Source organism: Oryctolagus cuniculus, chromosome 1 (assembly GCF_051225735.1).
Source record: "Oryctolagus cuniculus isolate XC-2025 breed Fujian yellow rabbit chromosome 1, ASM5122573v1, whole genome shotgun sequence".
Classification (NCBI taxonomy): Eukaryota; Metazoa; Chordata; class Mammalia; order Lagomorpha; family Leporidae; genus Oryctolagus; species Oryctolagus cuniculus.
Window position 1 is genome coordinate 167,353,575 of NC_142867.1, and position 26,135 is coordinate 167,379,709.

A 26,135-nucleotide genomic window follows, 5' to 3' on the forward strand; every position below is an offset into this window, starting at 1 on the left:
TGGAGACACAGCTAGGAAGGAGGGGCCTTGCTTGCTCCTTGCCTCAGAATTCCTCACTGCTGCCAGCCTGTTCGATGAAGTGGAGATTCATTTAATCATCTCATATTTGTTGAATTCTGGCTTTTCTAGAAGCTCATAGCTGAGAAAACAGATAAGCAATAATTCTGTGTGGAAAAACACCACAAAGAAATATGCATAATCTGGGTGGGGGGAGAATGGTTAAGGAGAAGCCTAGGGGATGGCAGAAACTGCAATGGAAATGGGAATTACCTTAAGGAGAAGAATTGCCAGATTTGAGCGGGGAGGCCAGGGAAGCAACGGGTGAATAAGCAGACAAGTAGAAGAGTAACAGGCACTGTGAGGAGAGGCAGTAGGAAATGACATCGTGAAGCATGATGCCTGGCCAGAGTTCTCACTTTATCCCAAGGCTCTGAGAATGAATAAAATAAGATCTGGTTTTTAGAAAGATCACTCCAGTGTAGCAGAATGGAGAAAGACTTGGGATAAGACAGGCTGTATTGTACTTGGATAATTCAGGTATGAAATTATAAGGATTTGAATAGAGATGCAGATGTGGAAACAGGTCAGAGAAAAATTACTGTGAATAAGTAGTCTGAAAGTGATCAACATTTGACCAATAAGCCAAAAAGAATGTGCCTTCAGCTTTTTATAGAGTTAAAGAATGTGAGGAATTAAAATAATTAACTACAATGGTTTATATATAGTGATTAAGTAAGTATTATAACGAATACCTACTGCTTTTGAATGGAACAGAATCATCGGGATAAACCTTTTAATATTTTATAAATTATTTTATAAAAATAATAACTTTGCCTGTTTTGTTTGAAATTAGGTCAGAGATACATGATAGAAACTTTCTAATAAGAATTTCTTAGATCACTAAGGATTGGTATAATACAGAAAGAAAATAGCAAGCACTGATGACCTTTAAATAAAAGGAGAACGTTTACCGTGGAAAACTTGAAGAATAAAAGTCTAAAGGTCTGGTTTTCCTCATGTGGAATGCTGAGGTCATGAAGTAGAATTAAACTTGTTCTTACTATTCAGCTTGTTCAGGATTATGAAGACTGTAAATCAGTTTTGTTGAGCACTAGCTGTACGCAAGACACTGCCATAGTTACCAGGCTTTTTGTTGCTGTCAGTTGTTGGGGGAGAAAATTATTAGAGTCTAGTTGACAAAACAAGGCCGTGGTAATATAAAAATATAACTGCAGATACAGAACACAAGGTACTCGGTCCACCAAAGTCATTGTATAGAAATCCTTTGACTAAAAAGAACTGAAATTGAACTGGGCTGCACAAATATAGCCATTGCCTTCCATTTCTTACAATTACTGTTTTTTCATGCAGATGTATAGCCATGGGATTGAACTGGCTTGCCAAAAGCAAAAGGAGTTCGTGAAGAGTTCTGTAGCGTGCAAATGGAATCTTGCTGAAGCTCAGCAGAAACTTGGTAGCTTAGCACTGCATAACTCTGAGTCCCTGGATCAGGAACAAGCCAAAGCACAAACAGCAGTATCAGAACTGAGGCAGCGGGAGGAAGAATGGCGACAGAAAGAAGAGGCTCTTGTACAAAGAGAAAGGATGTGTTTGTGGAACGTGGATGCCATTAGCAAGGATGTTTTTAATAAGGTATGACCTTTTATTGAGCCATAAGGCAAGAAGAAAAAAACCTGAGGTATTTGTACAAACTGATTGTGCTTATTTGGCCACAAGGCAGCAGCATTAAAAGTGTTCAGTTTTGGTAGTTTATGAAAAGTGACTGTTTAAAAAATCTGTATCTCCAATAGTGTCTGATTTGGGTAGTCTTTAATTTACTCATATGACCATAGCATAGCACCCTGGCTGAAGTGTGGGCTTGGAATTGGACTGTCTCAAATCTCAGCTTTGTTACATGCTGGCTTTGTGACCTTGGGCAAGTCATTTAATGTCTCTAAGCATTTGTTTCTTCAACTATGTAGGGTAGATGTGAAGATTAAGTAAAGGTACTGTCTTAAAATTGTGGCAGCTTGGAGCCTGGTATGTGGCAAAGCAGATGTGATGGCCCTTTTGTTACCATGCTGTGCTATCAACTGCTCTTAGTTTTTTAATACAAATGTGTAATTGTGGGGAGCAACTCGGACTAGACTGTTACTGGAATTAAGACTTATTCTGTGCATCTGCTTTCCCACAATATGGCGCTGAGAAGGGAGTAACAACTTCTACGCAGCTGCCTCTCGCCAACTTGAGTGATGACCTGCAGCTGATCCTGCTCCTGATTGCAGGAGAGCAGCGTACTCGGCGTGTGGGTAGCAGAGTTGGGATTGGTGGAAGAGGACTATAAAGGAGGAGAGAGACAACATGCACCAGGAACATCTATCTGAAGGAACACCTGTGCAGCCCCCAAGAGAGCCGGCCGGCGGTGTGCCGCTCCCCCGCGGAAGTGGGGAAAGTGGCAGGGGGAACCGCCCTTCCACGGAGGTGGAAGGGTCGGTAGCCAACCCGGGAAGAACCAGCAGCAAACCCGGGGAGGGCCGAGCAGACGAAAGAAAAACGCAGGGTCTAGTGTCGTTCCTCCGCGAAGAGGGGGAACGACATGTAATTAGTGGTTTTTTCAAATAAAAGTCTTTTACTGTTTATTTACCAGTGTGTATGTAGTAAACTCAGTTGGTAATATGGACTTAATACTATAAATGTTAGTACTGAAAGAACCCTTTAGAAACAATTCAGACTTGTCTATTACTTTTTTTTTTTTATTTATTTGCAAGGCAGAGTTATAAAGATAGATCTTCCATCTGCTAGTTCACTCCCCAAATGGGCATAACTGCCAGAGCTGGACCAGGCTGAAGCCAGAAACCAGGAGTTTCTTCCAGATCTCCCATGTGGGTGTGCAGGGGCCCAAGGGCTTGGGCCATCCTCTGCTGTTTTCCCAGGCCATTTGCTGGGAGCTGGATCAGAAGTGGAGCAGCCGGGACTTGAATCAGTGCCCATATGGGATGCTGGCAGTAAAGGCAGCAGCTTTGGGGGCCAGCATTGTGGCATAGCTGGTAAAGCCTCTGCCTGCAGTACCGGCATCCCATATGGTCGCCGGTTTGAGTCCCAGCTGCTCCACTTCCAGTCTAGCTCTATGGCCTGGGAAAGCAGCAGAAGATGGCCCAAGTCCTTAGGTCCCTGCACCCATGTGGGAGCTCCAGGCTCCTGGCTTTGGATCGGCCCAGCTCCAGCCATTGTGGTTGGTCATTTAGGGAGTGAACCAGTGGATGGAACACCTCTCTCTCTCTCTCTGCCTCTGTAACTCTGCCTTTAAATAAATATTAAAAAAAAAAAAAAAAAAGGCAGTGGCTTTATCCTGTGTGCCACAGCACCATTCCCTGTCTGCCACTTAAATAGTACAATACTGTACACAAGTAAGGCATTTACCAAGTGAAGTATTCAGTTTCTCATTATAACATACTAGTATAGGTTTATTCTTTGACTCCTGTATCTGAAGAAGAAATGGATTTTTCTTTTTAAAGAGTTATTTATTTGAAAGTCAGAGTTACAGAGAAGGAGAGGCAGTGGTGTGTAAGGAGGGAATCTTCATCTGCTGGTTTACTCTACAAATTGCTGCAATGGCCAGGGCTGGGCCAGGCCAAAGACAGGAGCTTCGTCCAGGTCTCTCACATGGCTGCAGGGGCCCAAGCACTTGGTACATTTGCTGCTTTCCCAGGCACATTAGCAAGGAGCTGGATTGGAAGTGGAGCAGCTGGGACTTGAACTGGCACCAATATGGGATGTAAGCACTGCAGGGGGCAGCTTTAGCCATTATGCCACAGTGTCAGCCCCAAAATGGATTTAAATTGTAGTAAACTCATAGAGTGTTTATTGTTGGAAGAGTACAGAAGAGCACTGTTTTTCAGACTGTGAGGTTAAGGCCATTCTAAGTAGGTTGTGAAAAAAATCTTATATTCCAAAGAGCATTGCAGAAAGGGCAGTGGGAGGGGGAGCAGCAATGTGGCACAGTGGGTTAGGCTTCCTCCTGCAGCACTGTCATCCCATACTGAAAGTGCTGATTGAAGTCCTGGCTGCTCTGCTTCTGATCCAGTTCCCTGCTGATGCACCTGGGAAAGCTGTGGAAGATGACTCAAGTCCCTGGGGCTCCTGCAGCCACGTGGGAGACCAGATTGAGTTCCAGCCTCTTGGCTTCCACCTGGCCCAACCATTGTGCCCATTTTGGGGAGTGAAACAGCAGATGGAAGGTCAATCTCTTCTTTCTCTGTCTCTCCCTCTCTCTATCATTCTGCCTTTCAAATACACAAACTAAGTCTTAAAAAGAGAAAGAGAGAGAGAGATAATATAGGTGTGGACTTTTAGCCTAACAGTCAAGATGCAGGTTAATATTTGCATGTCCCACATCATTATACCCGGGTTCACTGTCTGACTTTGGCTCCTGATTCCAGCTTCCTGCTAATGCAGACCTGGGAGGCAGTGCTGTTGGTTCAGGTAAATGGGCTCCTGCCACCCATGTAGTTGTAGACCTGGATGGAGTTCTGTCTCCAACTCTGGCTCCTGCTTGGAGCCATTGCAAACATTTGGGGAGTGAACCAGCAGATGCAATTAGTCTCTCTCAGATGGAATCAACTTCTCTCACTCAAATAAGTAAAAATTTTTAACAATGTGTAGAATAGAAAAGATCAGAATGTATCCCTCTTAGAAAGGGTCAATATTGTTATAAAAGTTGTGTTTTCAGTCTACAGGCACATGTTATGACACAGTGTGAAGTCTTTCTTAACCTAAATTACAGAATATTTGAAAGCTCTTGCTGTAGAGCTATAGGCTACAGGCAGTTTTAATGGACAAGTCTCAAATATTTGTTTATACATTTTTCTGAAAAATAAATAAATATATTAAAGAACAAGGACTGGTTTGGCATGGCGGGTAAAGCCACCATCTGCAATGCCAACATCCCATATGGGCGCTGATCCTTGTCCCAGCTGCTCCGCTTTGATCCAACTCCCTGCTAATGGCGTGGAAAAGCAGCAGAAGCCCAAGATCTTGGGCCCCTACCACCAACCTGGGAGACCCAGGTGTAGCTCCTGGCTCTCAGCTTTGGCCACTGGAATGAACCAGTGGTTAGAAGATTTTCTCTCTCTCTCTCTCTCTCTCTCTCTCTCTCTCTCTGTTTCTTTCTCTCTCTATATATAACTCTAACTCTGACTTTCAATTAAATAAATCTTTAAAAAGATAAAAAACAGTCAAAATTTAACATTTACAAGCATGAGATATATATCTAAATTGAAGTTATAAAAACTTTTCCCTCACATCTCATATTTTGTTCCCCTTACTTTGGTGGCTACTGCTTTAGAGTTCCTTTCATTCAACCACCTTATTTTAAAATGAAGAAACTGGAAAGTAAGTAGAATGACATAACATAGTAGTGGATTACATGTGAGGAAGAAATTCATGACTGGGATTGGGAGACTAGAGAATTAAAAAAAAATATTGCATTATTTTATTGAGATGCTTGTTATTAGGAATTGGGATGGACATTTGGCCTAGCAGTTAAGATCTTTGGGATGCCCACTTGCATTCCATTTCAGAGTGTGTAGGTTCAAATCCTGGCTCTGCTCCTGATTCCAGCTTCCTGCCAAAGGCAGACCCTCCAAGACAGCTCAAGTGATTGGTTCTCTGCTACCTACGTGGGAGATCTGGTTTGAATTCCTAGCTCCTGACTTCTCCTTAATCCACCTTCAACTGTTGCAGGCATTTTGGGGATTGAACCAGTGGATGAGGTTTCTGTCTCCCTCTCAAATTAGTTAATTAATAAGATGGTTTTAAGAATGAAAGTTATGGGGCTGATGCTGTGGCGTGGCAGGTAAAGCTGCCACCTGCAGTGCTGGCATCCCATTTGGGCACCAGCTCGGGTCCTGGCTGCTCCAATTGTAATCCAGCTCTCTGTTGTGGCCCTGGGAGAGCAGTGGAGGATGGCCCAAGTGCTTGGGCTCCTGCATCCATCTGGAAGACACCACAGTGCCGGCCCCGATTTGTGTTTTTTAATGTGGCTAATAAAAAATTAATGGATTATATTTCTGTCAGACAGTGCTGGTCTAGATGGCAGAATACATGTAAAGGAGACGGACCGACACTGTGGCATAATTGATTAAGACACCACTGTTCTCTTTCTCTGTGTCTGCCTCTGCCTTTCTGTAACTCTTCCTTTCAACCAAATAAATAAACCTTTAAATATATATGTTTATATATATATATATAAATCTTTAAATATATGTATGAAGGAGAAAAATGCTTTTTATTTTGGAACATGTAAACTTTTGTGTGCTTCCTGACTGTGAACCGACAGAGAACTAGTCTGTGATTTTCATTGTTTGGCAGTGAGTATGAGTGTAATCACAGAATGTTCTGAGAGACTATTCTGCTAATTTTGCTGGCTATATAAAAACTTCAGTTTTGGTCTGTTTTATGATTTATTTAGTTGAAAATAAGCACTTCCTTAATAGAAATTTTTACTTCGTTTTGGGAATCAAACTGATCTCTCCCAAGGAAAATTTATTAGAAATGGAATAAAAATCTGTCTTTGGTTTATGTTTAACAAATAATTTTATAGTAAATATACTTTAGAACTCCAGTGATTAAGCCAGAGTTGTAAATATTCATAGAAAATGAGTAATACAACCATAAATTATGCATGTAAAGAATCTTTCTTGCTTAGTGAAATAAGGTAGACCCAAATATCATGTTTTCTGTGATTTGTGGTAGCGAATATACAGAGTACAAAAAGGATCTTAATGTTTATGAATGAAATTGATACCTTGTGATTTCATTATTTATTTTTTTCTCAGAAACCTTTTATTTAAGATATAAAAACCTCATGCATTTCATAAATACAAATTTAGGAACACAGTGATTCTTCCCACCCTGCTTTACTTCCCATCCACACTCCCACCTTTCTTCTTCCTCCCTCTCCTATTCCCATTCTTATACTACTGTATAACTTTATACACATAATATTAACCCTGCACTAAGTACAGAGTTCAACAAATAGTAAGGAAAAAAAAAAACTGTTCCTCAAAAGTTGAGACAAGGGCTGTTCAAAGTCATTGCATCTCAAAGTGTCAATTTCACTTCTATAGATTACTTTTTAGGTACTCTTATTAGTTACCACAGAAAAGGGAAGACATATGGTATCTGTCTTTTTGGGACTGGCTTATTTCACTAAGTATAATATTTTCCAGTTGCATCCATTTTTTGCAAATGACAGGATTTCATTTTTTTTATCACTGTGTAGTATTCCATGGTGTACATATCCCATAATTTCTTTTTCCAATCTTTGTTTGATGGGCATCTGGGTTGATTCCATATCTTATTACTGTGAATTGAATGGCAGTAAACATGGGGGTACAGATAACTCTTTCATATGCTGATTTCATTTCGTTTGGGTATATTCCCAGGAGTGGTATGGCTGGGTCATATGGTAGGTCTATACAGATTTCTGAGATATCACCATACTGTCTTCCGTAGTAGCTGTGCCAGTTTATATTCCCACCAACAGTGGATTAGGGTACCTTTTCCCCACATCCTCACCAGCATTTGTTGTTTGTTGATTTCTGTATGTAAGCCATTCTAACTGGGGTGAGGCGAATCTTCATTGTGGTTTTGATTTGAATTTTCCTGACGGCTAGTGATCCTGAGCATTTTTTCATGTGTCTGTTGGCCATTTGGATTTCCTCTTTTGAAAAATGTCTGTTTAAGTCCTTTGTCCATTTCTTAACTGGGTTGTTTGTTTTGTTATTGTTGAGTTTCTTGAGCTGTTTATAGATTGTGGATATTAATTCTTTATCAGTTGAATAGTTTGCAAATAATTTCTCCCATTCTGTTGATTGCCTCTTCACTTTGCTGAGTGTTTCTTTTGTAGTGGAGAAGCTTCTCAATTTGATGTAATTCCCATTTGTCAATTTTGGCTTTGATCGCTTGTGTAATTATTGTTTATAACCCTCTGTATATTCCTGTAGAGCAGTGGCTTATTTTATTTCTAATTTTAGAACTCTTTATTTAGAGGAATATTAAGCCTATGATGATAAACTAAATTGGAAGTATGTTATTGCAAAATATTTTTTAAAAAAAGAAAGGAAGAAGAATTGGAGAGAGGAAAGTATTGTTATATTCTTAGATTCAGATTTATAAATCTGTTCTGTATGTTAATAAAAAGGTTAAAAACAAAAGAATCTTTGTCTTTAATAGGAAAATTCAGTTTAACAAAAAGATTCAGTTGTTTTTCTATATAATTCTCAAGATAAATTTAAAATGGTCCACAGATACTCATCTGTCATTTTAAGCAAAACTAATGGAACACCCAAACAAGAAAATGTTAATTTTTTAAATGACAGATTTAATGATATAGTATCAGAATAATACTACACCAGATTTTTATGTTGTCTATATGAAGTATTCTTGGGCATTCAGTATCTGAGAAAGAGATTCAATTAGAGTATAAAACCTGATTTTAATTTCTAAATTTTTTTCATAGAGTTTTATTAATCAAGATAAAAGAAAAGAAACAGAAGATGAAGATAAATCAGAATCATTTATGCAGAAGTATGAGCAAAAAATCAGACATTTTGGTAAGTTGACTACTTGAATTTCCTTCTTTGTAATGCTTGATAGCATGTGGATATGCACAAGAAATGAATTATAAGATGAGAGCCAAAAAGAAGATAGATGGTAAACTCTACTGAGGTAGCTGCATCTGGTAGAGTTATACAGATCTTGTTTTAGACTTTTTTTTTGAGTCATACATAAAATAGATTGACAGAGCAAACCAGATTGTGAAGAGGAACAAACTTCTATTGTATAATACTATCCTCTAAGATAGTCTTTATTCCCTAGTCTCTTGACATTTCTCAAATAGTATTTGCCTTTTTATTTGTCATTTCCTTGATGTGTGATTATCTTATGGTTAAAATATTAGCATTTTTTCAGGTTTTTGCATGTGTTGCTATATAAGGATACTTCAAAAAGTAAACTCAAAAGATAAGTTTATTTTAGTGCAAAAATCTGAAATACATATATAATTTTTTTTTGAGAGTTACACAGAGAGAGAGAGAAAGAGAGAGGTCTTCCATCCACTGGTTCACTCCCCAAATGGCTGCAATGACCAGGGATTGGCCAGGCCAAAGCCAGGAGTCAGTAGCGTCTGGGTCTCTCACAGTACTTACGCCATCTTCCAAGATTCCAGTGTGCTTTCCCAGGCATATTAGCATGGAGCTGGATTGGAAGTAGCAGCCAGGTCTTGAAGTGGCGCCCATATGATACGCTGGCATTGCAGGTGGCAGCTTTACCCACTGTGCCCTAACACTGGCCCTATAACTTTTTCATAACGTTTTTGTGAGCATTTTGAAGACCCTGCATATGCATGGATTTAAAATTTTTTTGCGCAGCAGTCATTTGGTCCATCTATCAAGACATCACTTGAGGTGACCATATTTCATATCATAGTACCAAGCCGGTCCAAGTCCCAGCTCCATTTCTGATTCCAGCTTTCTGATGTATACCCTGGGAGGCAGCAAGTAGTGACTCAAGTAGCTAGATCTGTTTCACCCTTATGGGAGACCTGGATTGAGATACCAGCTCCTGGCTTCAGCTTGACGCAGTCCCAGATGTTCCAGACGTTTGGAGACTGAACCAGTGGATGGAAGATATCTCTCTTTCTCTCTCTCAACTTTTCAAATGAAAGTAAATAATTAAAAACTTTTAAAAACGAACTCCAGAATTTTTTTAAAAAAACATGTTTTTGTACCAAAATAAACTTTTAATTCTATTTCCCATGAACTTTTTGAATTATCCTTGTAGAATGCAGGCAAATCCTTTAACTGTTAGTATAGTAATAGTGTATTTGTGAAAAACTGAAAAGTGGTTTTTTTTGTTGTTTTTGTTTTTTTTGTTTTTTTTTTTGGAGAAAAGTGAGATGGAGATTGATACAAGTTAAGGCTTTGCAGAGAAGGTATCATTTGAGTTTGGTTATAAGAAACAGTAGTTTTCTATGTAGATACAGAGACAACAGAATGGCATCTTAGAAAGGCAGAATTGGGATTGTTGTTACATAGCTGGTTAACCTGCCATTTGCAGTCACCAGCATCCATATTGGAATGCCAGTTCAAGTCCTAGCTGCCCCACTTCAATCCAGTACCCTGCTAATGACACTGAGAAGGCAGCAGATTATGTAGTTGGGTTTGCACCATCCTCCTAAGAAATCAGAGTGGAGTTCCTGGCTCCTGCCTTCGGTCTGTTACAGACATTTGGGAAGTGAACCGGTGGATGAAAGATTTGTCTCTCCCTTTCTCACTGACATTTTGACCTTTCACATAAACAAATCTGTAACCAAAAAAAAAAAAAAAAAAAAAAAAGGCATAGTCAAGAAGTACCATAGTGTGTTCTTAGGACTATAAATAGTGTGATGCTGCTAAAGTAAAAATACTACTGGGAAATATTAGGAATTGAAGTTCAAAGCATAATTTTTAGATCCAAGTAGTATGTTAACTTAGTAAAAACAGTTTTTGTTTTTATTTTAAAAAAGAAAATAGGGTCAGTGCTGTGTCACAGCAGGTTGAGCCACTACCTGCAGCACCCACATTCCTATATGGGTGCTGGTTTGAGCCTCGGCTGTTCCACTTCCAATCCAGCTCCTTGCTAAGCTGCATAGGAAAGCAGCGGAAGATGGCCCAAGTACTTGGGCCGCTGCACTCACATGGGAGACCCAGAAGAAGCTCCTGGATCCTGGCTTCAGCCTGGCCCAGCACTGGCCATTGCAGCCATTTGGCAAGTGAACCAAAGGATGAATATCTCTCTCCCTTTCTCCCTGTGTAACTCTGCCTTTCAAATAAATAAACCTTTAAAAAGAAAACAAGGACCAACATTGTAGCAAAATGAGCCAACCAACTGCCTGCAGTGGCATTCCATATCAGAGCACTGGTTTGAGACCTGGCTGCTGGATTTCCAATCCATCCTGCTGCTGATGTGACTGGGAAGGCAACGGAGGATGGCTCAAATACTTGGGTCCCTGCCACCCATGTGGGAGGCCCAGATAGAGCTCCAGGCTTTTGGCTACTGCCTGGACCAACCTCAGCCATTGCAGTCATATAGGGAGACAACAAGGAGATGGAAGATAGCTCTCTAACCCCCTCTCTGTCACTCTGCCTTTCAAATAACTATATCTTTTTTTTTTAAATGGATTATTGAATTCAGTAATAATAGTACCTGAAGAAATAAACAGGCCTTTCTTTTTCTACATATTATCATTGTGCTGTTCTTTATAATAGAAGTAAAATAAATAGTCTTCCTTTGGACAGATACTAAAATCTTTAAATGAACAGAGCCTTGAATATTAAGGATAAAAGGCAACAATTTTGCAAATGAGCCTTATTTATAAGTTGCCATTCGCAGTTACTGTATTTGTTTCCTAGGCCCATGTGTTCTGTGGTAGCAAAGAAAGTGCTGCATTGGATTGCTCTTTCATGACATATTGCATCTGGTAAAACAGCATCTTTCAGTGGGCTGGTTGCTTTGGAGCTATGGGAAACCTAGTAGGTGAGAAACAGTTTTCTCACTTCTGCTGTAAACTGAGTACTAAACATAAGGTCAAAAGCAATTTTCTTTGGGAAAACATCCCAATCTTACAAGGTGTTGTAACCCACCTGACACTGTAACTGAGGCTTTAGTAAACCATTTTGAAACCATTTTACTGTTGTATAAAACCTCCTGTTTCTGACTAGTAATGCCTATGATAAGACCAGTGAATTTCATGAGCTCATGGTCTTTATTTTATTTGTTGTAAATTAAGTTTCTGGGGATAAGTAGGGGTGAATAACAGTATAATGAATAATTCAGTTGGTAAGACTATACATATAGTACTTACAGAAGCATGGCAAGGAGAGTGCACTTCCAAATCTAACATGAGCTTGTTCAAGTAAGGAATTACTGATCCTTCCAAGATGAAGCAGGACAGAGGTAATCAACCCACTACTTAGCTGGATGGTCTCTCCATTGTGTAATGTAGTACAGAGGTTCTGGCATTGATTTCTGCTACTGGCAGATTAGGTATTCATTGGTTATACAGGATTGATATACTGGAAAATCCTTGATGAGGAAACCCATGCTGTTAAAATGTGCATAATCTCAAGTCTGTGTCACCACGTCCTTATAGTTTATGAAACTTGGAGGTTTTGCAATCACTGAGGGAAAAGGCTGATTTGACATCCACAGGTGGTTATTAAGAAGTCATTTTGCCCTTGCATGTTGTGACGCTCTAGCACCTCATCTTGTAATACTAACCTGATTCTTGGTGTCTTCAAACCCAACCAGACCTGGTAGCCACTCCCAGACTCACAATATGCCTGTTTCTTAGTGGAAGTGCACATTGACTTTTCACTTTGGAAGAAGTATCCTACTTGCCACGGCACATTGGATCCACAGAAAGGTTACTAAGGTACTAGGCCCCCGAAATGTTCATATATTTTATTTCCCACTCTCTGGCATTTATGTGTCTTACCAAGGTATCTGGGGTACTTGGTGCTTCCTGACCACCAAGTTCCATCAGAGTGGACCACCTTGCTGTCATGTGGAATGATGAGATCATTATAATTCCCCTGGACTGAATTATGATACAGAGTTGATGAGAGCCCCAAGGCAAAATAGTGAAAGCTTGCTGTTGTCTTTAGTGGAAGAAAATGTTTCTAATGTTATGTGCGTATTGTAGTAAAGGAAAAAAAATTGCCAGAATGATGGCTGCTTTGAAATACTCCTTTAAACACATCTGGAGTAACAGCTATAATTAAAGTTTCCAAATGGAGGTTTTCCAAACTTGGATTGCATTCCAGATTCTTGAAGGACATGAGTCTGGTGCATGGGGACCTGTGAAAGGCTGTAGGGACATCACACTGGAACTTTTCTGTGGTCTTATATGTACCTATAATCTTCAGAGTTCGGAACGTATCCTTGGGTTATTGTTGACTATCTGTCTTATGTTATTTTTACCCTTATAATTAGAATTTATCATTTAATGGTAAATCATACAACTATATCATGGAATATTTTGAAGAATTGAAATCTGATCCCCCCCTACATTGGTATTTAATATTTTAGTTGATTCACATTTCATAAATACAAAATTTTAATTCAGACATAGGGGCTGTTTTACATTTCACAAATCAGTTTTATTTAAAATTACATGCATCTCTTTTTTAAAAAAAAAGATTATTTATTTGAAAGGCAGGGTTACAGAGAAGCAATGGCAGAGGCAGAGGGAGAGAGAGATCTTCCATCTGCTGGTTCACTCCCCAAATGGCCACAACAGTCGGAACTGGGCCAATCCATAGGCAGGCACTAGGGGTTTCTTCCCAGTCTCCCACGTGGTCCAGGGGCCCAAGAACTTAGGCCATCTTCTGTTGCTTTCCCAGGCCACAGCAAAAAGCTAGATAAGAAGTGGAGCAGCCGGGTCTCAAACCAGTGCCCATATGGGATGCTGGCGCTGTAGGCGGCAGCTTTACCTGCTACGCCACAGTGCCAGCCCCAGTTACATGCATTTTTGACATCACTGTCTTTGGTCATCAGAGCTGTTACTTTAAAGAGCACATCATCTTCACTTCCAGCCAAATTTAGCTGTGATTCGGTGTTTTTTTAATTTGTGCAGGATGTTGTCATTGGAAATTTTACCAAAAGTTGTAAACATTTGCACTAAGACTGTGATGAGATTTTCTGCATTTGTATTGAAGATGACTATTTCAAACCTCTTCATTGTAATCACGTATATTGCTTTTAAAAACATAGCTATATCTGACTTTGGAAAAAATTTAATATAAAGTACTCTTGACTAGAATATGAAGTGAAATGAAGAGAAAATTGTATGTATAGTACAATTTTTAATTTTACTTCTTTAAAAGTCATTAAAAAATAAGCCTGGAATGAAATACATTGATATATTAACAATAATTGCCTCTTATGGTAGAATTACAAATTATTTTTATTTTCTGAACTTTTAATATTCTTTACCATGAATATAGCTTACAATATGAAAAAAATTTAAAGGATTTACCAAGAATTCAAGGGTGACTTAGAAAATTTATTATTCTGACTCACTACAGTACAGAGTGTAGTAGTGTAACTAAAGGACTTTGTGACCAGTTTGATGCAAGAGAAATGGAAATGTCAGAGGAATTTCTGCAATGCTTGGTAGAGTAACAGAATTCTTGGATTCATTACAGGAAGGTAGAAAGAGAAGGATGGATTTTGTTTAGATAAAATGAATGGATGTTCAGGCATGTAAGTAGAAATAGTTGTATGGTGGTAGATTGAAAATACAAGAGATCTAGGGCTCAGGAAATATAAGAAAGATGATCATATGTCTTTCCTCAAGGAATTGAAATCCTAATTTGGAGATTGTTAGCACATAGAAAATCAAAATAGTATAATTTGAAGTGTTAAATGTATCATTCTATAAGTGTAATGCATAGAGAAAAGTGAAATGCATAAGGACATGTAGGGAACCATTTTAGGAATCAGGTGAAGTACTGAGATTGGTGAATAGATTATTTATATGTTTACCAGAGAAATGCATATGTTAAAGCATATAATTAAAATATTTTAATTTGTCAAATTGAGTGTCTAATTCAAATGATTGGATTATCCGTAACTGAAGGGTTAGCTTAATAAATATTTGTGCACTGAATGAGTTCACTGTTGTGTTCATGTCTTCCATTTATCAGGTATTTACTATCGGGCACTGTTCTAAGTGCTTTATATGAATTACTATCACTTTAATTATCATGAAAACCCTGTAGTTACGTACTATTTATAGATGAAGAAATGGAAGCATATAAAGGAATCTTTCCAGGGTGGTGAATGGTGGTACCAGTATTCAAACTCAGGTAGTTTAGCTCTAGAGTTTGTTTTCTTAGCATCATGCTAGATTGTTATTACTCTCCAATTTATAATTTTGGTTATAAATTCCAAAATAACATGAATAATGTATTAATTTGTCTCAGCTATTAAAAATATGTACTTAACAATACTTTAACACATAATGACACCCTTACTTGTGGCCCATACAAGTGTCACTAACTCTTTCATGTTATCCTTTCTGCAAAAGAAGCCAAAATGAATAGGACTTGGGTAATTCAGTGAGTCATGATGCTGCCATGGAAAAACAGCAGAAGCAATGCTCTATGGATGGTATAGAGCTGAAAATATCACCTTTTCAGAAATGTAAGAAATCTAAGGCAAAACTGCTTTATAGGATTTACTCTATAGTTTCAGGTATTTAAAAAAATAAGGATTATGCTTTAGATCTGACCCCTAAGAGTCATTAGACTCTGTACTTTGAGAAGTCATTTTAAGTAGATTCTATAATCATTCTATTCTCAGATTCTTAAATGACCTAATCCTTATCTCCAAAGTATTAGGGAAATAACTATAAATCTCATAAAAATCTTTATTTGTGAAAAGGCTAAATCTTTTTCTTCCTTTTTTTTTTTTAAGTGAGGAAATGTTAATCATTTAGTTTCAGCGGACTCCTATGTGTTGCTAACTGTATATCCTTGGTAAGACATTTGTCTTGATTTTGTTCTTGTATTCTATCTGAAATTTAATATGTAGGAGTTCATTTTGGATCTAGAGCAGAGGTTTACTAGTGAGCTAATGAGACAATCCTGTGAAAGTACTGTGATGATTTAGTCACATTCAGACTTATTTGGGTTAATCTAAAGAAACTATTAAAGCTGCTAACATTGTTATGTTGAATTTATCCAACTATAAAACTGACTGGACAAAGTTAAAATTTCAACACTTTGCTGGTTGCATTATAATTTGCTTGTATTTGTTCAAATTTCTTGATAATTTAGATAAAGATACAGATACACCTTAAGTAATATTTGGATTTATTTAACTTCTTAAAACAAGGTGACAGCCATTTTCATATATGCTTAACTTATATATTCATTTATTTGAAAGGTACACAGAGGAACAGAGAAAGATCTCCCATCTGCTGGTTCAACAACTCCCTATCTCCCAGTGCCCACAACAGTTAGAGCTGGAACAGACCAAAACCAGGGTCAGGAACTCAATCCAGGTCTTCCACATGGGTGGCATAGACCCTGTATTTGAGCCATCACCTGCTGCCTCCCAGTTTGTACATTAATAGGAAGTTGAAATGGAGAGCAGAGCTGGGACTTGAGCCCAGGCACTCCTATATGGCATGTGGACAACCCTGTATGATGTTTTAACCACTGTACAAAATGCCCAGCCCCTGCTTAGCTAATTTTTAAAAGAGCTTGTGTATCTGAACAGACAACTTGAGTAAATGGAAAACATGATTAAAATAAAGTATATTTAATGTTATAATACTAACTTGGAAAACCAATATCGAATTGATTTTCCACATTGTCAGCATTTTACCATATTATCTTAGACATTTTTTGAATAAATCAGAGGTAATGGATTTTTCCTGAAGTCTTATTAAGTTTTCAAATTTGCTTGGTGTGGTTTATTGAGAAGTTGCATTCTTTGCCATTGTTCTAATAGAAAAAAAAGTACTGTCTGAGTAAATAATAGAGTCTCTTAAAATCAGTTGTGCTCACTTAAAACCAGGATGACCAGCTATCTCAGTTTGCCTGGAACTGCAGACATTCCCCATATGTGAGGTTTTTTTTACTTTAAACTCATCACTTTTCTTTAGCCTGACTGTCTGAAATAAAACTTTTTGTGAATTTTGAAAGCTTTTTCCAATTTACAGGAGATTCCTTTAAAGAGTATCCCTCCTCATTTACTCTTTTTACTATATTGTACTGCTCTGGAAAGGTGAATTATTTTTAAAGAAAATCATTTTAAAGTAACAGTGCTTCCCTTATAGAAGAAAGACAATATTTTATATCCATGGTATGATTCTTTTTTTACAGGTATGTTGAGTCGTTGGGATGATAGTCAGAGATTTTTGTCTGACCACCCATACCTTGTATGTGAAGAAACTGCTAAGTATCTTATTTTATGGTGTTTTCATCTAGAAGCTGAGCAGGTATTGTATGAACCTTGAGTTTCTGGAAGCTTTAGTGGAATTCTGATTTTTTAACTTTATTTTTTATATATATATTATTTACTTTGAGAGTAGGAAGATCATGGAATGGATTTACACTGGAGTTACATGGAATGGATTTACAGTGGAATTATAATTTTTGGTTTTCTTATTGAGTTCAGTGTGGAAATTTTTAGTTTTTCAGTTAGCATATGGAAACTCTTCCAATGTACTTTCTCTGCCCTTCTCAATCTCCCTTATTCCCATATCTTGTAATCCTTTCCCATTTTTAACTAATTAGAAAGTTTGTTTTACAAATCCAAAGTAACAACAGTGTTAAATCAAGCTAATAGTATGGTTCTCCTTTAATTACTCTCATTCACAGATAAATAATCAAAACAAAAACTTCTAAGAAGTACTCATGTGTCTATATAGGATTTGATTTAGAGCTAACGATAGTAAGTCAAACTAAAAATTTGAAGTTTGAATCAGTTTACCAATTAAATATATCTCTGGAGGTATTTCTTATAACTTTAATCTATTTATTTTCAGAAAGGGGCTCTAATGGAACAAATAGCACATCAAGCTGTTGTAATGCAGTTTATTATGGAAATGGCCAAAAACTGTAATGTGGATCCAAGAGGGTGTTTTCGTTTATTTTTCCAGAAAGCCAAAGTAAGTAGTTACTTAGTGTTACTAGATGGGAAGGTTAGCTCTTAAACTGAGACCTCTTTTGTAATACATATCCTAAAAAGCTATTTACCAGGATGCCACAGGTTAAATTTTATAGATTTTCAGTTGAAAAGACCATTTGTACTATTGCTAATTTGACACCAGTTGAGACTTTAGGGAGCATTATAAGAGGCTGTGCTGGAGCATGTATGCAACATTGAAAACTTCAAATGAATGTATATGTTCAGGAAACTTGGAATGTTTCCATCTTTTATTCAGTTAGTATTGAGTGCCTACAAATGCAAAGCACAGCTCAGATACTGAGGATATGGTATTGAGCAAAAAAGATAACAGAATGTTCGATGAATAGAATTCACAGTTTAATGAGAAATCAGGGGCTAGCATTGTGGTATAGCAGGTAAAATATAAATATAAATCTATAAAATGTATTATTTATTTTTAAGTCTTTTTATTTATTTGAAAGAGTTACACAGTGAGAGGAGAGAGAGAGGTCATCCATAGGCTGGTTCACTCCTCAGATGGCCATAGCAACCAGGTCTGGGCAGACTGAAGCCAGAAGCTTCATCTAGGTCTCCCACACGGGCGGCAGGGGCCCAAACACTTGGGCCATCTTCTGCTGCTTTTTCCAGGCCTTTAGCAGGAAGCTAGATCAGAAGTGGAACAGCCAGGACACCAACTGGTTCCCATAAGGGATGCCAGCTTCACAGGTGGTGGCCTTACCTACTACACAATAATGCTGGTCCCTATTTTAAAAAGATGTATTTATTTATTTTGAAAAACAGAGCTATACAGAGCGAGCCCCTGCATGTGATATCTTACATTTGGTAGTTCACTCCCCAAATGGCTGCAATAGCCACGTCTGTGCCAGGATAAAGCTAGGAGCCCAGAACTTCATCCAGGTCTCCTGTGTGGGCAGCAGGGGCCCAGGCAATTTGCCCATCTTCCACGGCTTTCCATTGCACATTGGCAGGGAGCTGGATCAGAAGCAAAGCACCTGGGACTTAAACTGGTGTTTCAGTATGGGATATCCACATCATGAGTGGCAGCTTAACCCACTGCATCATACCAGCCCCTTAAACAATATATTAATGATGGCATGTAAGAAACCATAAAGTCTGGCCGGCGCCGCGGCTCACTAGGCTAATCCTCCGCCTTGTGGCCCCGGCACACCGGGTTCTAGTCCCGGTCGGGGCGCCGGATTCTGTCCCGGTTGCCCCTCTTCCAGGCCAGCTCTCTGCTGTGGCCAGGGAGTGCAGTGGAGGATGGCCCAAGTCCTTGGGCCCTGCACCCCATGGGAGACCAGGAGGAGCACCTGGCTCCTGCCATTGGATCAGCACGGTGCGCCGGCCGCAGCGCGCCAGCCACGGCGGCCATTGGAGGGTGAACCAACGGCAAAGGAAGACCTTTCTCTCTGTCTCTCTCACTGTCCACTCTGCCTGTCAAAAAAAAAAAAAGAAACCATAAAGTCTGAGGTAACTGCTATCCTAGAGCAGTTATTACACATGTGCACTAGGTGCCATAATGTTTATAGTAAAAAATGTTTGTAAGTGCCGTAATGTTTATAGGAAAAAGCCTGAGGACAATTCACATGTCCATCAACAGTAAAGTGAATAATTGAGGTATATTCACTTGGTAAAATGTTAACCAGCATCAGCATGGATAAAGAGTGTATGAAATAATCCACTGAGTGATACATCTAGTATCATTTAAACATTTTTGGATATATTTTATAAGGTTCGTATTTTAAAATATTTTTTATTTTTTTATAACAGGCAGAACTTAACAATATATTGTTGAGGGATACATATGCAAGCCTTAGAGGCAAAAGAATAATTAAGACAAAAGTCTGATGGTAACCTCAAAGGGGAGAGAGGGAATGCTCTTGGGACCTGGTTTCTAAGGTATTGATAGTGATCTGTTTTCTAGTTTTTGTGGGTATATAGTAGGGTTTTTGCCAAATAAAATATACATATATGGACATTTGACCTAATGAGAAGATAACAGGACACCCACATCACACATTGGAATACCTGAGTTCACAGCCGTGGGAAGCAGTGGTGATGGCTCAGATAGTTGGGGTTCTGCCACCCACATGGGGGACTTGGATTGTGTTCCCTGCTTCTGGCTGCAGTACCCTACCTCAGCTGTTGTGGACATTTTGGAAATGAACTTAGCAGATGAAAGATCTGTTTCCCTCTGCCTTTCAAATAAGTAAATAAAAGTTTTAAAACCAACCAAAAAAACTATACATACTCATTTTACATGCACTTTTAGACATGAAAAATATTTTAACATGTACAATTGGAAGCTAAAGGGAAATATACCTAAAGTTTAACTGAAGTTATACTTAAGTGATAGAGTTATAAATGATTTCCATTTTTATGTACTACAATGAACATTTCTTTTTACAGATGAAGAAAAATAATTAAATTTTTAAACCAAAAAAAAGTAGTTGGTAGCAGTTCTACCTTAAATGCCCTAAATTCTTCTGAAGTGCAACTTAAGCAGGAAATTTTCCTGAAACATAATAAAGTTTTGATGAACAAATTATTGAGTTGGGTGTTTTATCTAGGTTTAGGGTGACTAATCTAAAGTTTTACTTGACCCATAGGAACAATAAAACTTACACTTAATTTTTTGAAAGACAGAGTTCCCATCTGCTGGTTCACAACTAAATGTTCACAAAAGTCAGGACTGGGCCTGGCCAGAGTCAGGAGACAGAAACACTGTTTAAGTCCCCAACATGGGTGACAGGAGCCCAATTACTTGAGCCATCACTGTTGCCTTCCATGGCCTTAATTAGTAGAAAATTGGAGTCAGGAGCTGGACTGGGAGTTGAACCCAAGCATTCCAGTATTGGACACGAGTATCCTAACTGGCATCTTAACCACTAGGCTAAATGCCCTTCTTCATAATTTTTTTCATCTTACATTGATGGATATGTTTAAATTGATACTTAGTAAATAATGAAAAGTGTTCAAACTGTATTCTTTGAAATTTACTTAAAACTGAAAAACATTGAAGACTTCAATTGTAACATTGTGTTCTTAGTAATAGTTTTTTTTAATTAAGTAATAATATCATTGGTGGGGTGCTTACTTTGTGCTAGGTACTATTCTAAGCACTTAACATGGATTAGCTCATTAACTTATTAATATTTTATGAAGATTACTATTCCTATAGTATAGGTGAGAAAATTGACGTAAAGAAATTCAGCAGGTGGTCCATACTTCACTTAATAAAATGAAGTCAGTCGAATCATTGTAGACCTAAATCTCTAGGCCTTTGGCATACAGCAGGGAAGCAGGGTCAGCAGTTGTACGCTTGGTTTTCAGAAAGATCACTTTGAGGTAAACGGCTAACATTTCATATGTTCATGCAAGTACCATATATTGACTGAAGTGAGATGTTAAAATGCAGTTAAGGCAGTTATTCCTCAATTCATAAAAAGATTGGATGGCGGCACATAACATTGCTTGTATTATTTGTATAGATATTGAGGGTAATAACTAATTCATAGGTTTTATCCTGGTTACACAACTTGAACTCCATTTGACACAATCTCCTCTACTACTTATACTTAAAGCCTATATTCTGTTAGCAAAGGATATGCCCTCTATCATTTCTTTTGTATGTAGAAGAAACATTCATAAACTAGCTGCTGCTAATAGGGAGTTTTCTATCAAGAATCTTGGCCATATTTTACATAATTAGATGTCTTAAGAGTTCTCCCTGTTGAACATAAGACATACTTTTTTCTTTACGTGTTGAAAAGAAAATACTTGCTCAGCTACAACACTTAGGATAGTCCCAAAGTGAAGTTGAATATTGAGTTTTCTTTGGTTTTTCGTAACTTTGACAAATAGAGAATACAGAGCCAACTACAGGTAATAGTGCCTCATTGATGGGGAATTAACAGGTTTTAAGAACATTTGTTGTTTGGCAATGGGCAAAGGATAGAGGTTAAATGAGAATTTTTTAGATCTTGTCGAGGATCCAGATAAGCCTACTTTTCTTTGATTAATAATTATATATGAACATGTTGGAAAGAGTTGTATTGTTTTGCTGAAGTAAAAAGAAATGGAAAAAAAATTAATGTTTTTATAAAACAAATAGTTTTCACAAATCTGATAGAGATCACAGTGATTTCTACACTTAGACTATTCACCTTGTCTTCCTCTACTTCATACCTGTTAGATGCTTTGTAGAATTTACTGTGTGATCTATAAATCTGGAAAAACACATTTTGTTTTTTTTGTGTTTTCTAGGCAGAAGAAGAAGGATATTTTGAAGCATTCAAAAATGAACTTGAAGCTTTCAAGTCAAGAGTCAGACTTTATTCTCAATCACAAAATTTTCAACCTATGACAGTTCAGAATCATGTTCCTCATTCTGGTGTTGGATCTATAGGTTTATTAGAATACTTACCACAGGTAAGCTGGAAAAATATATATTTTATAAGCATATTAGTTCACATAATTTTCATTCTTTTGGATTACTCTTTTTTCTTAAATAATATATATGTGACCATTTCAAATATTCTTGCCTCAGAATATAACCCAGAGGCTCATTTCATGCCATGTAATGTAATTGTTAATGTTGTGTTTGTAATATTGGCCAGTTGGGCAGATTTGAAATCTGCTATTAGATCAAGATTAAAAAATGTCACCCTATTATCAGCATAAAAGAATTTACATCAAAAATAAAAGTGGATCCAACCACAGGTCTATCTCATACTACTTAGAATTACAATTTTATTATTACACAGCTCCTGCCCGTTTTTACTTTAATAATAGTTTTCAAAAATAGAGCCCTGTCACCTCTCATTTTCAAGTTCCAAGATTTTAAGACAAGCTTAAGCTGGCTTACTCTGTTGCCTATATTGTGACAAGGAAAATGTCATTGAGAAGACAATGTAGGGAGAGTCCTGTATTTACTTTTAAACTTCATGAAGTGGAAGAAAGTGAGATTTCTAATATTTTGACTTTATATCACTGTAATTTTACCATTCCAGTTCTATGTATTGTATGTCCTTTAAGGAAAGCAATTGGACATATTCAACTCAGTATTCTGAAGTATGGAAATAACCCTTGAAGTTTTGATCTTTAAATAAGCAGTAATACTCCCCCTTAGTTAGACATATAGGGGATATTCCCTCTACAAATTTCCTACAGATGATCTCTTAATGTAATTTAAATACAGTGGTGATTTTCTCTTCAGTTCCTGAGAAATAGCACACAGGGAAGTAGTGTTTCCAAGGGGATTTTATGACAGTTACTGTCAATATGTAAACCTGTAAAAAAGTCACATAATTCAAACAGAGGAAAAGATGACTTCTGAAGGATCTCATTGATTCTAAATGTAAGAGGGGGGGGAAAGATACACATTAAATATCATGAATGGCATATATTACCAAGAAGTTGCCTCTGAGAGAAGTTAGTTCTTGTTAAACATATCAGATAGCAACTGACGTCAAATGCTAGGTATCCCTTTCAATCATAGAAGGGGCTGGAATTACACAGGTAGGACACTTGATTGTCAGGGTTGTTCAGACTTAATAAATCTCGGCCAACAGACCATTTCTTCCTAATGTGAGAATGTGAGCATCATGGTGTAGTTTTTCTGGGGGAACAAGGGCTGGAGATTTCAGCTACGTGTGCGAAAGGGTGCCAGCTAGTTGAGGGAAACAGGATAAAGTGAGAGACCATGTGAGGAATCAAGTCATCTAATGTAAAAGAGGTTTGAAAGAAACATTTACCATAATAATAACATCCCATTCATCTGTTAGTTTATAGGTTACAAGATACTTTGACATGTTTCATCATTGAGTCTGGTCAAAAATCCTGTGATTTGTTTTCATGGTTGAGTAAACTGACATTTAAATTTAAATTTACTTGAGTTTTAGTTTGGCTAAGATTCTCCAGAACTCATCCACCCATCTCTTAAGAACTTTAAGACACTATCATGGAGAACTTCTTAAAAAACAGTCAATATACCTAACCAACTCATTAAAATTCCACTGGTTGTCCCTATAGTCTCATCTAATAAATTGTGTAGTAGGTGATAGAGCTGATAACTTAATCCTGAATATCTATCCTACTTTACTGCTCATTGACCTACACCATCAGCTCTTTGTTGAATCATAATAAGAGTACTTCAAAAGGTTTCTGGAAAAATAGATTTGAAGGTAAGTTTTGTGGTGCAAATAAATGGAAATCCATGCATAGTTTTTTCATTATATGCATTTTTTAAAAGATTTATTTATTTATTTGAAAGGCAGAGCTAGAGAGAGGCGGAAGACATGGTCTTCCATCGCTGGTACACTTCCCAAGGGGCAACAATAGTTGGACTTGGGCCGATCCGAAACCAGGAGCCTGGAGTTTCTTTGGTTTCCCCTGAGGTGCAGGGGCCCAAGGACTTGGACCATCTTCTACTGCTTTCCCAGGCCATAGCAGAGAGCTGGATCAGAAGTAGAGCAGCCGGGACTTGAACCAGTGCACATATGGGATGCTGGCACTGCAGGCGGCAGCTTTACCCTCTATACCACTGTGTTGGCTCCCATTATATGCATTTTTCATGATCTTTTTGAACACCTCTCATACTACGTGTTATAGGACAAGACATTCAGATTGCTTGCTCTTGGGAAGAACATGTCACTGGAACAAGAAATGTGTTGAAAATATTATTAGATGAGATTGTAGAGCAGTCAGTAGAATGTAAATATAGGTTAGACTTCTTTGTTTTTCTTTTTTTGAATAAATATTTGTTTTTATGAAAGGCAGAGTTGAAGGAAAAGGCAGAAAGAGAATCTCCTCAGCCAACTCTAAGACTCAGCATTCCATCATTGAAAACTGTAGCCCAGTCCTGATAGAGTAATTGTGATCTGTTGGAAAAGCCTTTGGAATTTGGCCTAGATTATCAGAAAAGGTCTTAACACTATATTGGAGAACAAAATAACATAACAGGAGTATCTGTTATTTTTTAAAGGCTTTCATCTGGGTAGCACTTTAACTTTCAGTTTTCTTTTTATAACTGACAGCAATTATCCTTAGTTTTGTAAGAACTAAACCAGGGCATATTGGATATAGATATGAATAACAGTTACTTTAGGTTAATCCTATAAACTAGCTTTTAATTTTATTAAATTGTGATAAATTGTTTTCTCTTTGAAGATTACAATACTGAATAGAGGCAGGATTAGAACTGTGGTCCATTGTGTCTGTCCCAGACCTCAGTTGGTTATTTGGACCACTTTTTCCTAAAGACGTGCTTGGGAATAATGCACATTCTAGCTAGCTTTTTGGCTTTTACAGTCATCAAACTGCAAACATTACACTGTTAGGAAGATCTTTCGAAAGTTCTGCCTCCCTGTAGCATGGAGGTTTAAGATGTCTATCCCATTTGGGCTATTTTCCTCATTAAATAAACAAATGAAACTAGGTGATAACAGTAGTAAAAGTTTTAAGTAACTGGCAGATATTCATAACAACTGAGTCAGCACAATTGAATTCTTGGGGAAGAATTTCCTAAACCCTAGGTCTTAAGGACTAATGTCATTCATGGTGCTTTAACAAATAATGAGTTTTAGTTTTGCATTTATTTAATAATGTTCTAGTCCTAGAAATGGGCACATAGAGCATTTATAAGTCCTACTTCTGTTTTAAAAATAAGTAAAGCCTAAACTGTTCTTTTATTCTCGGCTTCTAAAATTTGGGTCTGAGTACCTCCCAGGAGATTAAGGATTTCTGGGGCCATCACTGTGGTGTAGCAGGTAAAGTCACTGCCTGCAGTGCTGGCATCCCATATGAGCACCAGTTCAGGTCCCGGCTGCTACTTCCAATACAGCTCTCTGCTATGGCCTGGGAGGGCAGTGGAGGATGGCCTAAGTGCTTGGGCCCCTGCACCCACCTTGGAGATCCAGAGGAGGCTACTGGCTCCTGGCTTCAGATCAGCCCAGCTCTGGCTATTGTGGCCATTTGGGGAGTGACCCGGTGGATGGAGGACCCCTCCCTCCCTCCCTCTCTCTCCTCTCTATAGCTCTGCCTTTCAAATAAATAAATAAAAGATTAAGGATTTATTACTCAAGTTTATTTTACTCAGTAAATGAATTTATTTCTTTACTCAGATCTTTTGCATTTTTAGTATTTACTGTGTAATTAGTAATTTTAAAAATACATTATTGGCTTAAAATAATTTGTCATCTAAATTATTAATAGCTATGTAAACGTAAACATTTAAGATATAGCCTTGTATGATTAAGTAACTAAAATTAGTTTTATTAGAAGGTGACAAAAACATGAAGTTCATTACAATTGTGTTTCACATATCATGGGCTTAAGTAACTACATTCTACTTTTTGTTTGTTTATTTTCTTGGGTTTCAGCCCATCTGA

The 26,135-nt window shown here is 37.8% G+C and overlaps 1 protein-coding gene across 4 annotated transcripts in view; it reads left to right on the forward strand.

The window, feature by feature from the left end:
- Window positions 1-26,135, forward strand: part of CDC37L1 (cell division cycle 37 like 1, HSP90 cochaperone) — a 30,679-nt gene that overhangs the window by 2,787 nt on the left and 1,757 nt on the right. The window contains exons 2-7 of one of the 4 annotated variants that reach the window (XR_016210200.1): window positions 1,372-1,653; window positions 8,522-8,615; window positions 12,352-12,475; window positions 16,938-17,053; window positions 17,603-17,725; window positions 22,012-22,176. Coding sequence is in view for 2 of the 4 variants with exons in the window: in XM_051858356.3 (XP_051714316.3) it covers window positions 1,372-1,653; window positions 8,522-8,615; window positions 16,938-17,053; window positions 17,603-17,725; window positions 22,012-22,176 (780 nt within the window). In the remaining 2 variants the exon portion in view is untranslated. Of the gene's footprint in view, window positions 1-1,371; window positions 1,654-2,209; window positions 2,636-8,521; window positions 8,616-12,351; window positions 12,476-16,937; window positions 17,054-17,435; window positions 17,509-17,602; window positions 17,726-22,011; window positions 22,177-26,135 lie in introns of those variants that run through there. The other 3 variants (XR_016210199.1, XM_051858356.3, XM_089299127.1) reach the window with 3 other exon arrangements.